We start from the raw sequence: 14,169 nt of genomic DNA, 5'->3' as shown, positions 1-14,169 counted from the left end.
GGTTTTCCTGTTTCATAGCACATTGAAGCTTTCAGGACTTATACAGAGTTTGTCTTGTGTGCTCTTGATAGTAACAGGAGTTTTCTAATTGTCCTTTCAGAGAAAATGTCATGGAGGACATTTGCAGTAAACTGCAAGAGATTAGGAACCCAGTCCACGCCATCGGGCTTCTTATACGGGAAATGGACTATGAGACAGAGGTGGAAGTGGAGAAGGCATTCGATCCAGGTAAAGGACAGAACAACAAGCGTGTCCTTTCGACGTAGAGAAAACAACCCGCCCTTAACCCCCCGCCCCTTTTTTTTTTAATTGCAGCTCAGCCCTTGAATGTTCGAATGAATCTTTCCCAGCTCTATGGTAGTAGAACGGCAGGGTATATCGTGTGCAGAGGTGTGTATAAAATTGCCACTACTCGCTTCCTCATCTGCCGAGACCTTCTGATCCTACAGCAGCTGTTAATGAGGCTAGGAGATGCAGTAAGTACTGTTTAAGAGGAAACTTGTAAAATCTAAAATCCGAAACCTTGTGTAGACCTGCAGGCATTTAATGGAATGTCAGTCAGCTCTACAAGCACAGAGACCTGTGTCTTTATTCTCTGCTCTGTTGTCCCTGCTTGACCCTTAGTAGGTGCCATGTAAATAGTTGTTGAGTCAGGAAAGAGTAAGCATCAGAATCTAAAATGACAGATCAAGAACATACAGAGAGCAGAAAGTTTCACTGTTACCCTTTACCTGCATAGTGGTAGGAAGTTTTCTCAGGTTGGCTCTTCCAAAATGGAGCGTTTTTAGCCCTACTTTGGATGTGATAGCTGGGTGCCATTTGGTGGGAGGCGAGAGGAAGAGAAGAAAAGGAGCTCTTTCTGCATGCAGCACGGGTTGTACCCAAAGCATGGTCTGGAGATCACACTCTGTCTTTAGGGCTCTCCCAGCTCCATTCTGTGCTTCCTCCCTGTCCTGTTCTTCAGCCCCAGACTCTACAGACCGCCGGTCCTCGTTACCTGCCCTACTAAACCTTCCGTGTTCAGAAATTACCTGTCTTCCCATGGTCAGAAGTCCCTTAGGTCCCTCTGTCAGTAATTTCTAATGAGCCTGACGGGACACAGTCTGATTAAATTGATTTATGTTAATGAGTACAAAGCAATTGAAAGGCCTTTGGGGGTTCCCAGACATTTTAATATTTTTTAAATCAGAATTTACTAACTCAAATACATTGCTAATGGTAGAATTTCGGCTAAAAATAAGGAAACACGTCTGGGAAGACGATTTGTTTGGGCCCACCAAGGAGGAGCATGGGCCTCCCGCAAGTCCGTCACTTACGCAGCCCTTGTTAAGTTCTCTTCCGTCCTGATTCGTTTTCCCATTTCTTTAGGGGTTTGGGTTTTGGAGGGGTTTTTTTTCTTTTTGCTATAAACTCCATTGTTTTTTTCCTAAACATAGAAGTAATAGATGGTCATTGTAGAACCTTTATATACAAACAGAAAAAAATAAAAGTTCACCTGTAATCAATCTTCTGCACAGTAATAAACACTATTCTACATTTTGACATACGCCCTTTTTTCTATGCATTTGTTCTTTTGTTTTATTTATAAAATTAGAATACATTGTAGTATTTTTTGCAAACTAGTGGTTTTTACTCTACTTACAAATTTCATCAGCATTTTCACATTATTAAATATTCTTCTACAGCATTATTTTTATTACCTAGTATAGTTTTAATTTATCCAATCAATCCCATTCACGGCCCCCCACGTTGTTGCCAGTTTTTCCTTGTAGCTGTGATTTTCTTTACGCCCTTGATTGTATCTCTAGGGTAAAGTCCAACAACTGGACTGGATTGGTAGTTTGTTGCACACATTTTTAAAGCTCTTGGCTGTATTGCCAAATTTCCCTCTACTTTGTTTTTACCCAAGACCAGAAATATAACAATGGTCTTAGATTTCCCTCTTCCTCTTCTTGAATTCCGAATCCACAGATTTAATGGAAGCTCAGCTTCTCAGGGTTGTTTTCTTTCTCATCATCAGCTCCCATGACTTGGTGAGCTGTCTTTGATTATTTTACGTGTTTAGGTACATATTTTTGCCCTCGGCTATCCCAAAATATAATGGGTGTGTTGCTTTTATTTTTGTTTACCTGTTACTTTCCTTTTAGAATTTATTTATTGATGTTAAGAGAGGGGGAAGGGAGAGAAACATCAATTTTTTGTTTCACTTATTTATGTATTCATTGATTGATTCTTGTAGGTGCCCTGACTCGAACCCAGAACTTTGGCATATTGGGACAGTGCTCTAACCATTTGAGCTACCCAGCCAGGGCTGCATGTATTTTCCTTTTTGTATGCCCTTTGTAACCGTGTTTGTTGTTGTATTTTACCTCCACCTCAGCATTAAGAGTCACAATCACTAATTGCTATTTACTGTCTCCCCTGACCACCCATCATGTACAGGTGATTCTGGGAGCGGGTCAGCTCTTTCAGGCACAGCAAGACCTGCTCCATCGAACGGCTCCCCTGCTCTTATCGTACCACCTCATTAAGTGGGGGAGTCAGTGCTTGGCAACTGATGTTCCAGTTGACACACTGTGAGTTTATTATTCTAATTATTATTAAAATAAATTGTGAGTGTAATTATTTTTTTCATTGTCTTACAAGAAAAAAATTATAAACATGCTGTAATGTATTTTGTCTTTAAAATGTGAAGAGCTTTTAGATTCTTCATCATTTTTATAAGAATTAAAATAATAAATATGTTTATTGTATGTTATCATACGTGTGTGATGTAAAGGTAAATCCAGTTGAAAGGAAAATAAGATGAGGTCAGTGGGAAAGTTAAACCGCACCCTGAAACATTGTATTAGTTATTAAAGGTAGGCTGAGATTTTTTATAGCTCAAAGAAGAAAGAAAATCCAACAATTAGAAGATTCCCGTTTTCAGTAAGATAAACCGTTCCATTTTCTCTGGCAAGGTGAGGCTTTTCGTCGCGTGGAGGTCTCTGAGAAATTTCCACCGTGGCTTCTCATTGAGGGTTTGCTGGTGGTGTCATGGGCAAGTGTCTAAACCATGGCACGTTTCCCAGATTTTTTCGTGCTTTCAGTGGAGCTCTCGTGTGCAGTTTGTTAATGACATTGGCAGCATTCTTGATAGAATAACTTGTTGAAGTCATGTTGGGCATCACAGAATTTACGAGCTGATTTTTCCTCCTTTTTTCACAGGGAGTCTAATCTCCAACACTTATCAGTCCTGGAACTGACTGACTCTAGTGCTTTAATGGCAAATAAATTTGGTAAGGACTGGACTGTGTATGCATTTGATTGTAAATTTGGCAGTTATTTTATATTCATTAAAGTGGTCTCTCGCCGCCTTTATTATAGAAAATTTGGCGAGGCTCTGCTTTCACTTGGAGAGGGTATGAGCAAGCTGTGGCTGAGACCTCTGGTTGTGACAGCGGGTCTTGTGCAAACCATAGTCCCAGACGAGGCGTAAATTGATGGCGTTGCCGCTTTCCCACTGTATAATGATACTCCAGCGATTAATTCAAAGTCACTTTTTAAGTTTACCAAGTTCATAGTAGCTTTTGTGATCTTAATCAGTATATGTTCAAAAGGAGCCCCTCTCTCATGCTTGAGAACCATTCCGGGGAGTTTATTTTGTGGTTTTTTGGTATAAACCTTGAAATTTTCAAACTATTTTTATAGTAAATACTTTTCTAGGGGAGACACTTAGGTTTAATGAGACCAGTGGAAAACAGTGACTATGGTGTTGATTTAACTGGCTTTTTAAATTGCGTTTGTATAGTACTTCACAGTTTACGCACTGTTTTTATTTATATTGCCATTAATATTCACAATGGTGCATTTTTTTTAAACATTTTCTTTAGATTTTATTTATTTAGTTTTAGAGAGGGGAAGGGAGGGAGAAAGAAGGAGAGAAACATCAGCGTGTGAGAGAAACATCGATCAGTTGCCTCTCACACACCCCCCACTGGGAACCTGGCCTAAAACCCAGGCGTTTACCCCAATAGGGAATCAAACTGGCGACCCTTTGGTTTGCAGGCCGGCGCTCAGTCCACTGAGCCACAGCAGCCAAGGCCCAGTGGTGCATTTTTTATTTCGAAATAGTAAGTGTCCTTTGTTACAGGTAAAAAATGAATTGGTAGAATGTCTTAATTAGAAATTGATATTGCTATCACAAGTTGGTGGTTGTCATTTCTTTTTCTTTTTCTTTTTTAAGTATCTAGCCCTCAGACAATTGTGGAATTATTCTTCCAAGAAGTTGCAAGAAAACACATTATATCTCATCTCTTCTCTCAGCCAAAGGCACCTCTGAGCCAGACTGGGTTGAATTGGCCTGAGATGATTACTGCAATTACCAGTTATTTATTGCAGCTCTTGTATCCTTTTAAAAGCCATTTGAAATATTTCTTCCTTTTTTTTTTTTAATCCTTACCCAAGGACATTGTTTCCTTGCCTTTAAAGAGAGGGAGGGGGAGAGAGAAATATTGATGTGAGAGAGAAGCACCCAACAGTTGCCTCCCACACACCCCTGGACCCAGCGTCCTCCACGCCCAGACTGGGGATCCGTAAGCATCCCAAACAGGCCATAACCTTTCAGTCATGGGATCACACTCCAACCAACTGATCCATACCAGCCAGGGCAAAAGGTTTCTTCTAGTTAAAGAGTATAAAGCTTGTTCTGCCTTGTAATGAAGATTTTTAAATGAGTTTGGGTGCTTTTCAATCTACATAAGATAATAGTACTTATTTTCAGAGATGATCCCAGTTTCTATTTTATTTTGGTTTGGTTTTTTGCTCAGGAGTTGAGCCAGATTTTACTGATATATACATGTTTACTACCTAGATCTCTTTTAAAGTATTATACATTCATCAAATATTTATTGAATAGCTCAATTAAGCCATTTATGGAGCTCGACTACCCAATGTGTATGTTTAAGTTTTGCCAAAAAATGTAAAAAAAAAATCTCCTTAACCAATGACTAGGTGGCCTAGCAATCCCAGTTGCCTCTTTCTAGAATGTTTGATGGGAAATTGTCAGTATGTACAATTGCAGGTGAGTATTGAATATTTCAGCTTTAATTCTTGTAAAGAATGGGATTTCTGAATTTTTTTCCCTTGTAAATGTTGTGTGTGTTTTAATTAGGCTGATAATAATTTATATTTGCACCAAAACATACTCCATATTTTTTCTACTTATCTCTTGATAGTATCACTCCTAATAAAACTTTTTCTAGGATCCTTTCCTCTTTTTTAAAATTCTATTAGGTAGAACAGCATACCATTCTGTCTATTTAATCCTTTTCTGGAATCTAGTGATTGAACCAGTAAATACCAAAAGTTGGGAAATGGCTAAGATAGAAAGCATGTGTGTTTGTGTAATTGGAGTCCCATTTGTTTTTGTAAAGTATCTAATAGCTTCATATAAGAATCGGTGAACAGGATTAGGTTGTGCTCTCCAGGTGATGTCAGGAAATACATTTGTTGATTGACCACATCTGTTCTCCCTCTGTGAACAACGTGGAAATGAGTATTTATTTCCTTAATCAGAAAGTGCCTTTTATGCATTTCAGGATTATATTCAACTGCTACATCCCTGGTGTCAAGTCAACGTTGGTTCCCGCCGGTTTATGCTGGGACGGTGTTACCTGGTTACAGGAGAGGGCCAGAAGGTAAACTGCCGTTCAGTGGTGAACAAAATTTATCACAAGGAGGACACTTGGTTTCCATCGAACTAAATTGGAGGCGGGGGTGAGAAGCATAGACTCCTCTGGATTAGGATACAGAAGACTGCTAGTGCCTGAGCAGGAGTCCAGCCGCAGGTACTTTGCAAATTAGTTAGGACACGAGAAGAAAAGAGTGAAACGCTTCTCTCCCTGTACAGGTGTTTTAGGGATGCATTTTAGTAGATAAAATGTATTTTTCAATTACATTGTTTTCATTATATCTTTTGGAAAGGTGTTTTGTTTTGTTTTTGTTTCCAACAAAACATTTAATTTTAACTATTGTAACTTCCTTGGGCTTTTGAAAACATTTTCTATAACAATTTGAGATAAAATTTATATATCATTATAACTCACCCATTTGGAGTATACAATTTAATATAATACATGTCAACATTTTTAAGATATACACAGTTGTGCAAATATATCACAGCTAATTTTTAGAACATTTTCATTACTCCAAAAAGAAACCCCAACTCATTAACCATCACTCTCGAATTCTCCTTCTTAAGTCCTTAGTCAACCACCAGTCTATTATTTCTCCACAGAGAGAATAAATCAGTAAATTTTCCTGTTCTGGGTATTTCATATTAATGAAATCATACACTGGGGTTTTTTGTGACTGATTTCATCCATTTAGCTATATGTTCAAGGTTCACCCATGTCGTTTATATCATTTCTTTTAATGGCCAAATTGTATTCCATTGTGTGGATATACCACATTTTGTTTATTCATCAGTCACTGGGTGATATATCATGTTTTTAAGGCAGCTTCTTTTCCTATTTTTGCATTTCTAATTTTTCCCTGACATCCTGTTATATAAATTTCTAAACATACAAAAAAGTTTAAAAGTTTTTATAATAAAGTCATATATATTCGCCGCTCAAATTCTACAAATGTTAACATGTAGCTGCAGCTGTTTCATTATGTATTTATAATTATTAAAGTTTACTTTTTAATTAATGGCATTTAAGTAAAAGAGTAAGATAAAAATATTAATAATGTATCAGAGTTTAGATGGCAGAAATTATGAATGTAGTCAGAAGCATTAAACACTGTCTCTTTTTTTGGCTTTCTTTAGCACATGGGCACCTAGAAGTGGAACAATCCATTACAAGTCACTGAGTGTTTTATTTCTCCAGGCTCTGGAATGTTTCTGCCAGGCAGCGTCTGAAGTGGGCAAAGAGGAATTCTTGGATCGCTTGATCCGGTCAGAGGATGGGGAGATAGTTTCCACCCCCAGGCTGCAGTATTACGACAAGGTATATTATGTCATGTTTGGGCTCTTTTTCCACCCCCCTCCATAGAAATTTATCTGAAGTACATTGCTTTGGTATTTTTGGAGGAAAAAAAAAAACAGTATAAAAATTTAATTATTCCTCTCTGGCTGGTGTGGATCAGTGAATTGAGGGCCAGCCTGCAAACCAAAGGGTTGCTGGTTTGATTCCCAGTCAGGGCACATGGCTGGGTTGCGGCCAGGTCCTCAGTAGGGGGCACACAAGAGGCAACCACATGTTGATGTTTCTTTCCCTTCCTTCTCCTCTCTCTAAAAATAAATAAATAAAATCTAAAAGAGAGAGAGAGAAGAGAAGACAGAAGAATTATTCAGCCCTGGCTGGTGTAGCTCAGTGGATTGAGTGCGGGCCTGTGAACCAGACAATCGAGGTTTGATTCCCAGTCAGGGCACATGCCTGGGTTGCAGACCAGTTCCCTGCAGGGGATGCATGAAAAGCAACCATACATTGATGTTTCTCTCCCTCTCTCCTTCCCTTCCCCTCTAAAGATAAATAAATAAAATCTTAAAAAAAAAAAGAATTATTCACTGAATATCCAAGGAAAGGGAATGAATTTGCCTAGAAAAATTGAAATTTTTAAATTAAATTTGATAAATGTTTATAACAAGTTATATCATTTTATTAGCCCAGTTATCATTAGAATTCTATTACTTAATAGTTTTGCCGTTAACAAATAATTAACTTGGAATGTTTAGCCTTAGTTTATGACTTGGCCCCTGAGCTTCTCTCCTACCACTGTTCCCTCTGGTCGCTCAGCTGTTACTATGGCAGCCGTCTTGCCTGTCCTGCAAGCCGACCACGTCCCCTGTTCTTTTCAGAGCATTTCTGCCTGCCTTTCCCTTAGTCATCTCTCACGCCCCCGTGGCATTCAGGTTTCTGCTCAGGTGTCACCTCCCTGCCTCGCCTTCCAAGAAGAATGTGTGCTGTGCTGTCCTGCCTGCCTGCGCCCTCCCCTCACGTGCACAGTGCAGACGGGCTCCGTGGGCAGTCTCCCGGCCCTGCTTCGTGTTTCTTTATGTCACTTCTTTATAACGCGTCATGTCCCAGATACCTGTGTGTTGTTATTCAGCCTTCCCACCAAACAGGAAATGCAACGAGGCAGGCTCCACTGTTCTGTTTGTTGCTTGTTCTTTAAAGAGATTAATTAATTTATACTGAAATACTGAAATAGATTTATATCTAGTAATAACCCTCCACTATCTTACTAATGAGAAAATTATTTTGGATTTTAAGTAAGAATTTTTACTCTGAAGCCAGATGAATTTAAGGCATCAATAAATTCCCTGAAATTAGGTATAAAATGTTGTTTGTATTTTTTTCTGTGGAGAAGCTCTGTTTGTATTTTTAGAAGAAATTTATTGATTAAAAAAACATTAAGAATCAGCCCTGGCTGGTGTAGTTCAGTGGATTGAGCGCGGGCCTGCGAACCAGAGGATCGCAGTTTGATTCCCAGTCAGGGCACATGCCTGGGTTACAGGCCAGTTCCCAGCAGGGGACACACGAATGGCAACCATACACTGATATTTCTCTCCTTCCCTTCCCCTCTAAAGATAAATAAATAAAATCTTAAAAAAAAAACATTAAGAATCACTGCTCCAGGGTACCCCAAAGTAGAACTTAGAAGGAAAATACCAGAACTCTCACAGAGAAATAGATCAAGATGTGCTAATGTGTATCATAAGGATTGACTCTGATGCCTTTATTTGGCCCTTTTATCAAGTGGTCATTTGTCACTTAGTCTCAAGGTAGGCATCTGAGGGAAGAGTGAGTGTCTCAGTGAAAGTCAGGGGTACATAGTGGTACCCTCGTCCACTTCATTTCAGTAGGTTAGGTTTGCCTGGTTAAATTGATTTCTATATTATATTCCTTAATTTTAATGAAAATCACCTTTAGAATATGGACATGACTTTTAAAAACTCCTGCAAAGAAACCAGATTGGAGGTACTAACAAAGTCCAAGCAAGTAAGGAAAATTTAGGGCTAACACTTCTACCTTTGGTAGAGGCTCTTCATCAGCCACACTGCAAGGTAAGAACAGTGACCGCCCATAATCAGATCTGACAAGTCAGCCGACAATGATTGGACGATACCCCCAAAATGGGGTATAGATTTGTCACAGCCACTTCGGGAAATTGTCAGTATCTAGGAGCTCCAGTCACTGACACATTAGGACTGAGTGATCGCAGTTCTAAGTAGATCCAGACAGATGCACATATTTACTGAAAGAGATTTGTGTAATTTATGTTCCAAGCATAGTCATAAAGGTCATACTAGAAACAACTCAAGTGTTCATTAACAGAATGGGTCAGTGAATTATGGTATATTCTTTCAATGAAATTAATTGCTGCGTGTAATAACACAGATAGTCTTACTAACATGTTAAGCAAAAGAAGTCAGATACACAAAAAATACAATACCATGAGATTCTGTTTCCATGAAATTAAAAACAACTGTTAAAAGTCAGTAGTGGCTCCCTGACTGGTGTGGTTCAGTTGGTTGGAATGTCATCCTGTAAATTGAAAGGTCATGGGTTTGATTCCCACCCAGGGCACCTGCCTAGGTTGGGGCATATACAAGAGGCAGCTAATCAGTGTTTCTCTCCCTGTCTCTGTCCTTCCCTCTGTCTCTAAAATCATGTCCTCGGGTGAGGATTAAAAAAAGAAGTCAGTAGTGGCTGGAAGCAGTCACACCGGAGACTTGGAGTACTGATATGTTATTTTTTTTTTTAAGATTTTATTTATTTATCTTTAGAGGAGATGGAGAGAGGGAGAGAAACATCAATGTATGGTTGCCTTTCGTGCATCCCCTTCTGGGAACTGGCCTGCAGGGAACTGGCCTGCAACCCAAGCATGTGCCCTGACTGGGAATTGAACCTCGATCCTCTGGTTCACAGACCCGCACTCAATCCACTGAGCTACACCAGCCAGGGTGATATGTTTTCATTCTTAATTTGGGTGTTTACTTTGTGAACAGTCAGCCAGCTGTGTACTTAGGGTTTGTGCACATTTCTAAACATATGTTACACTTGAGTGAAAAATATAACCTTAAACTAAGTATGCAGAACAAAAAGACGTTTTATACTATTAATGAAGAAAAGAAAGCTAATAATAAATAGTAATAAGTAAAAATAATTTCATACTACTTTATCTTCGTAAGTTTATTTTGAGTGTTCATGCACATGTCTTAGAGAAGTGGGTGTGTATAGGTAAGCATATGAGCACCTGTCTGGAGTGTGCACAGACACTGTTAACAGGGCAGACGATTTAAACAGTTCGAAGAGTGCTATTGTATTGGAAATGGGTTATATCAAACATGAATGTAATCTGTTTAGGGTTTTTATAAGGCTATGGTATTAATATTATTTACTAGGCTTTAAATTCACCTATGACCTAAACAGTACAAAAAGTTAGTGAAATTATATTTGTTCCTTCACTCGGCAAATACTGAGAGCTTACTGTGTGCTAAATACTGTGAATAGAGCTGTGAACAAAAAAGACCAATAGCAAGTTTTACAACAAGCCTGTTATTTAACAGCAGAAGCTAAACGAAGATCCCAAATAATCCTCATGCTCATCTTGTCAGCAGCTTTGATTTCATCTTTATCTTACCCAGTTATTTGATGGACTTAAAATCATATCTCAGTTTGGAGTATATTAGCATATTAATTTAATGGACGTGTCTTCTATTTCTCTGTAGGTTTTGCGTCTACTCGATGTTGTTGGTTTGCCCGAACTAGTTATTCAGTTGGCTACATCAGCAGTAACTGAAGCAGGGGATGACTGGAAGAGTCAGGTAAGAACCGAATATAACCTAGTCATTTCCCTTGAGGTTTGTCATGAATGTGATGATTTAATTTATATTAATCTTTTTTCCCCTATATTTGATACTTAGGCCACTTTAAGGACATGCATTTTCAAACATCATTTGGATTTGGGCCACAATAACCAAGCGTATGAAGCCTTAACCCAAATTCCTGACTCCAGCAGGTAGTCAGTCTCAGTCTGTTTTTGAGGTCATTTACTAACATCATTTAACCCACAGAGACAGTCTACCCTCATCTCCCTTTTCTCCTCTTTCCTTAGACAGTTAGACTGTTTACGGCAGCTGGTGGTGGTTCTTTGTGAGCGCTCACAGCTACAGGATCTGGTAGAGTTTCCCTACGTCAATCTGCATAATGAGGTAATTCTGTTTATCCACCGATGACTGGGCACGACTGTTGGCTGTGGTGATGGCCACTAACTTCGATGTCTGATCGCTTCCCTGTCCTCAGGTTGTGGGAATAATTGAATCACGTGCCAGGGCTGTAGACCTCATGACTCATAATTACTACGAGCTTCTCTATGCCTTTCACATCTATCGCCACAATTACCGGAAGGGTGAGCATTGGAGCTGACGGTCTGTGTTGGACGCAGCCTTATCAGTTTAATCATGTTTTATAACTGTATTATGTATTTGACCTATATGATTTTTACCTTAATTTTACTACTGGACAAATGTTCTCTACAAGCGTTTGGTGATATTATGTTTAAGGGCAGGAGTAGCTTCACCCTTTTTGAAGACTACCTGTTAGCCTTGAAGATAAGCACTCCAATTCTAGAACATTTTTGATGCATTTCCAGTAAGATGACCTTCTATGTGTGTCTACTACCTCATTTTATTTTTAGTTATATTTTATTGATTATACTATTACAGTTGTCCCAATTTTCCCCCCTTTCCCCCTCTCCACCCAGCACTTCCCACTCCCTCAGGCAGTGCCATATTATTGTTCATGTCCATGGGTCGTGCATATAAGGTCTTTGGCTACACCATTTCCTGTACTGTACCTTATATCCCCGTGATATTCTGTAACTACCTGTCTGTACTTAATACCACCACCTCTTCGCCCATTCCTCCATACCTCCCCTCTCACCTGGCAACCATCCAAACACTCTCCATATCCACGAATCTGTTTGCATAAAAACATGTCTGCATATTCCTTTATTTTCTTGAATCATACAGGAAGGGTTTAAAGATCTCCCATTGTTTGGTTTCACAATAATAATATCCCTTAATTGACCTGATTAAAACCAGCTTAACCAGGTAAATGTTTAGGTTTTTCTGGAGCAAGGCTTTTGTTCTGATTCACCAGGGTTGCAGGTTTAATACCGGCCAGGGCACATACAAGAGGCAACCAATAAATGAGTAAATAATTGAAACAGCAAATTGATACTCCCTTCTTTCTCTCTGTAAAATCAATTTTTTAAAAGCTTTTTTAATTGGTTAGAATGAAGAATAGTTTCATTCAAAAACTGAAAGAAAATTTTTTAATATTATAAGAGTCTGTGTTCTTAAACAGAGCACCCACACATTTCTTGGTCTCAGAATCCTGGGTGGAGGTAGGTGACTGTCTGGCTAAGACAGACCCCCCAAGCGGGTCCTCTGTCCTGCTTGGGAATGTAGGATCTAATAGTCAGAAATAGCATTTTACATGACAGTTGGGGGAGCGTTTTAACTGTGGCAGAGTACACACGAACTGCACAGTGTTCGCCGTTTTTAAGTCACGTTAAGTGCGTCCACATCGCTGTGTGACCAGTCTTCAGACTCTTTTCAGTCTTGCAAAACAGACACTCTGTACTCATCAAACAACTTCCTGTTTGTTTTAATCTTGTGTTAAAACACAAGTTGATCATTTATTACTTGAAATAATTAACGTCATACTTTCTAAACAAGAGTCATTAGCATTGAGAAACCAATTTTTCTAAAGTGTAGCGAAATCCACGTAACATTTACCACCTTAACCATTTTTAAGTTGCAGCTCAGTACTGAGTCCCTTCACGTGACTGTGCCACGATCCGCCAAGGCCTTCTCGCCTCACGGGACCAACACTCTGCCCGTTAAACAAGTCCCTGTGCCCTCGTCCCCCAGCCCTGGACAACCACCGCCATCCTCCCTTCTGCCTCTGAATGTCACTGTTAGAGTCATACATTATTTTTCTTTTTGTGACTGGCTTGTTTCACTCAGTGTATGTGATGTCTTCAAGGTTCATCCATGTTGTGTCATGTCAGAATTTTAGGTTTTCTTAAGAGCGAATACTATTGTGTATATATGTCACATTTTATTTATCCATTGATGGACACTGGATTGCTTCCATTTTTGTCTGTTGTGAGTAATGAACAAGGGTGGACAGATATCTCTTCAAGACCTTGCTTTCACTTTTGAGGGGTATGTTCTCAAAAGTGGAACTGCCGGATCGTGAGGTGATTATGTTTTTCATTTTTTGAGAGCGGCCATATTGTTCTCCACAGTGGCTGCACCAATTGACACTCCCGCCAGCACTGTACAAGGGCTCCCATTTCTCTACGTCCTCACCAATATGTGACTGTATGTGTGTGTGTGTGGTTTTAAGTTAAACTCAGTTTTGTTTTACATTTTAGTATTCGATAAGTAAAGCCAATTCTGTGTATCTCTAAAGAAACCCATTTTGGAAACTCTGCTGTCTAATTTATTATTGCCTCACAGCGGGCACAGCGATGTTTGAGTACGGAATGCGTCTTGGCAGAGAGGTTCGAACTCTCCGGGGACTTGAGAAGCAAGGCAACTGTTACCTGGCTGCTATTAACTGTTTACGACTTATTCGTCCGGAATACGCATGGATTGTGCAGCCAGCATCTGGTGCAGTGGTATGAAGACTTTTTGTCTTGGAATTTAGGGATCGTTTTATTTATTTGGTTTGCTCCTTTCAGAACTGTGACCTCATCTTCTTTTGTGTCATTTAAAATTTCTCTTGGGATATTTGGGAATTTAATCTATTTTTGCAGCAATTTGGTTGGTATATATTACTACCTCTTGAGTTCCCAAGCTCAGAATCATCGTAGGAAGAAGTATTACAGAGCAGTTTTGGAGTTGGAGAGACCCAACTAACTTCAGGCAAATTAATCTTTTGCTGTCCAGTTATTCTCTGGCATGAAATAGAGATGATGACAATATTAACGTCCACCTTATAAAATTGTTAGGGTATTCAAATGAGATCATTTATGTACAGATTGCTTAGAATTGTAACAGTGCCTGGCCCACAAAAAGTGCTCATTAAGTGGTAGTGCTCATTAAGTGCCCATTATTTCATTCATTTTTGTTAATTCAGTCTACAGTTACTATTTTAAAGAATG

At 39.2% G+C, this 14,169-nt stretch overlaps 1 protein-coding gene across 1 annotated transcript in view; it reads left to right on the top strand.

Annotated features, from left to right (window-relative positions):
- Nucleotides 1-14,169, top strand: part of NUP160 (nucleoporin 160) — a 38,529-nt gene that overhangs the window by 17,447 nt on the left and 6,913 nt on the right. The window contains exons 16-28 of the mRNA XM_037166214.2: nt 101-228; nt 316-476; nt 2,443-2,576; nt 3,208-3,278; nt 4,226-4,385; nt 4,993-5,062; nt 5,580-5,678; nt 6,873-6,992; nt 10,721-10,816; nt 10,916-11,010; nt 11,107-11,203; nt 11,295-11,400; nt 13,523-13,683. Coding sequence (XP_037022109.2) covers nt 101-228; nt 316-476; nt 2,443-2,576; nt 3,208-3,278; nt 4,226-4,385; nt 4,993-5,062; nt 5,580-5,678; nt 6,873-6,992; nt 10,721-10,816; nt 10,916-11,010; nt 11,107-11,203; nt 11,295-11,400; nt 13,523-13,683 — 1,498 coding nt within the window. The remainder of the gene's footprint in view (nt 1-100; nt 229-315; nt 477-2,442; nt 2,577-3,207; nt 3,279-4,225; nt 4,386-4,992; nt 5,063-5,579; nt 5,679-6,872; nt 6,993-10,720; nt 10,817-10,915; nt 11,011-11,106; nt 11,204-11,294; nt 11,401-13,522; nt 13,684-14,169) is intronic.

This window comes from Artibeus jamaicensis, unplaced genomic scaffold (assembly GCF_021234435.1).
Source record: "Artibeus jamaicensis isolate MK-2021 breed Jamaican fruit bat unplaced genomic scaffold, CSHL_Jam_final contig_797, whole genome shotgun sequence".
NCBI classification, from domain to species: Eukaryota; Metazoa; Chordata; class Mammalia; order Chiroptera; family Phyllostomidae; genus Artibeus; species Artibeus jamaicensis.
The sequence above is the reverse complement of the archived record's forward strand: the minus strand, read 5'-3'. Positions and strand labels throughout refer to the sequence as shown.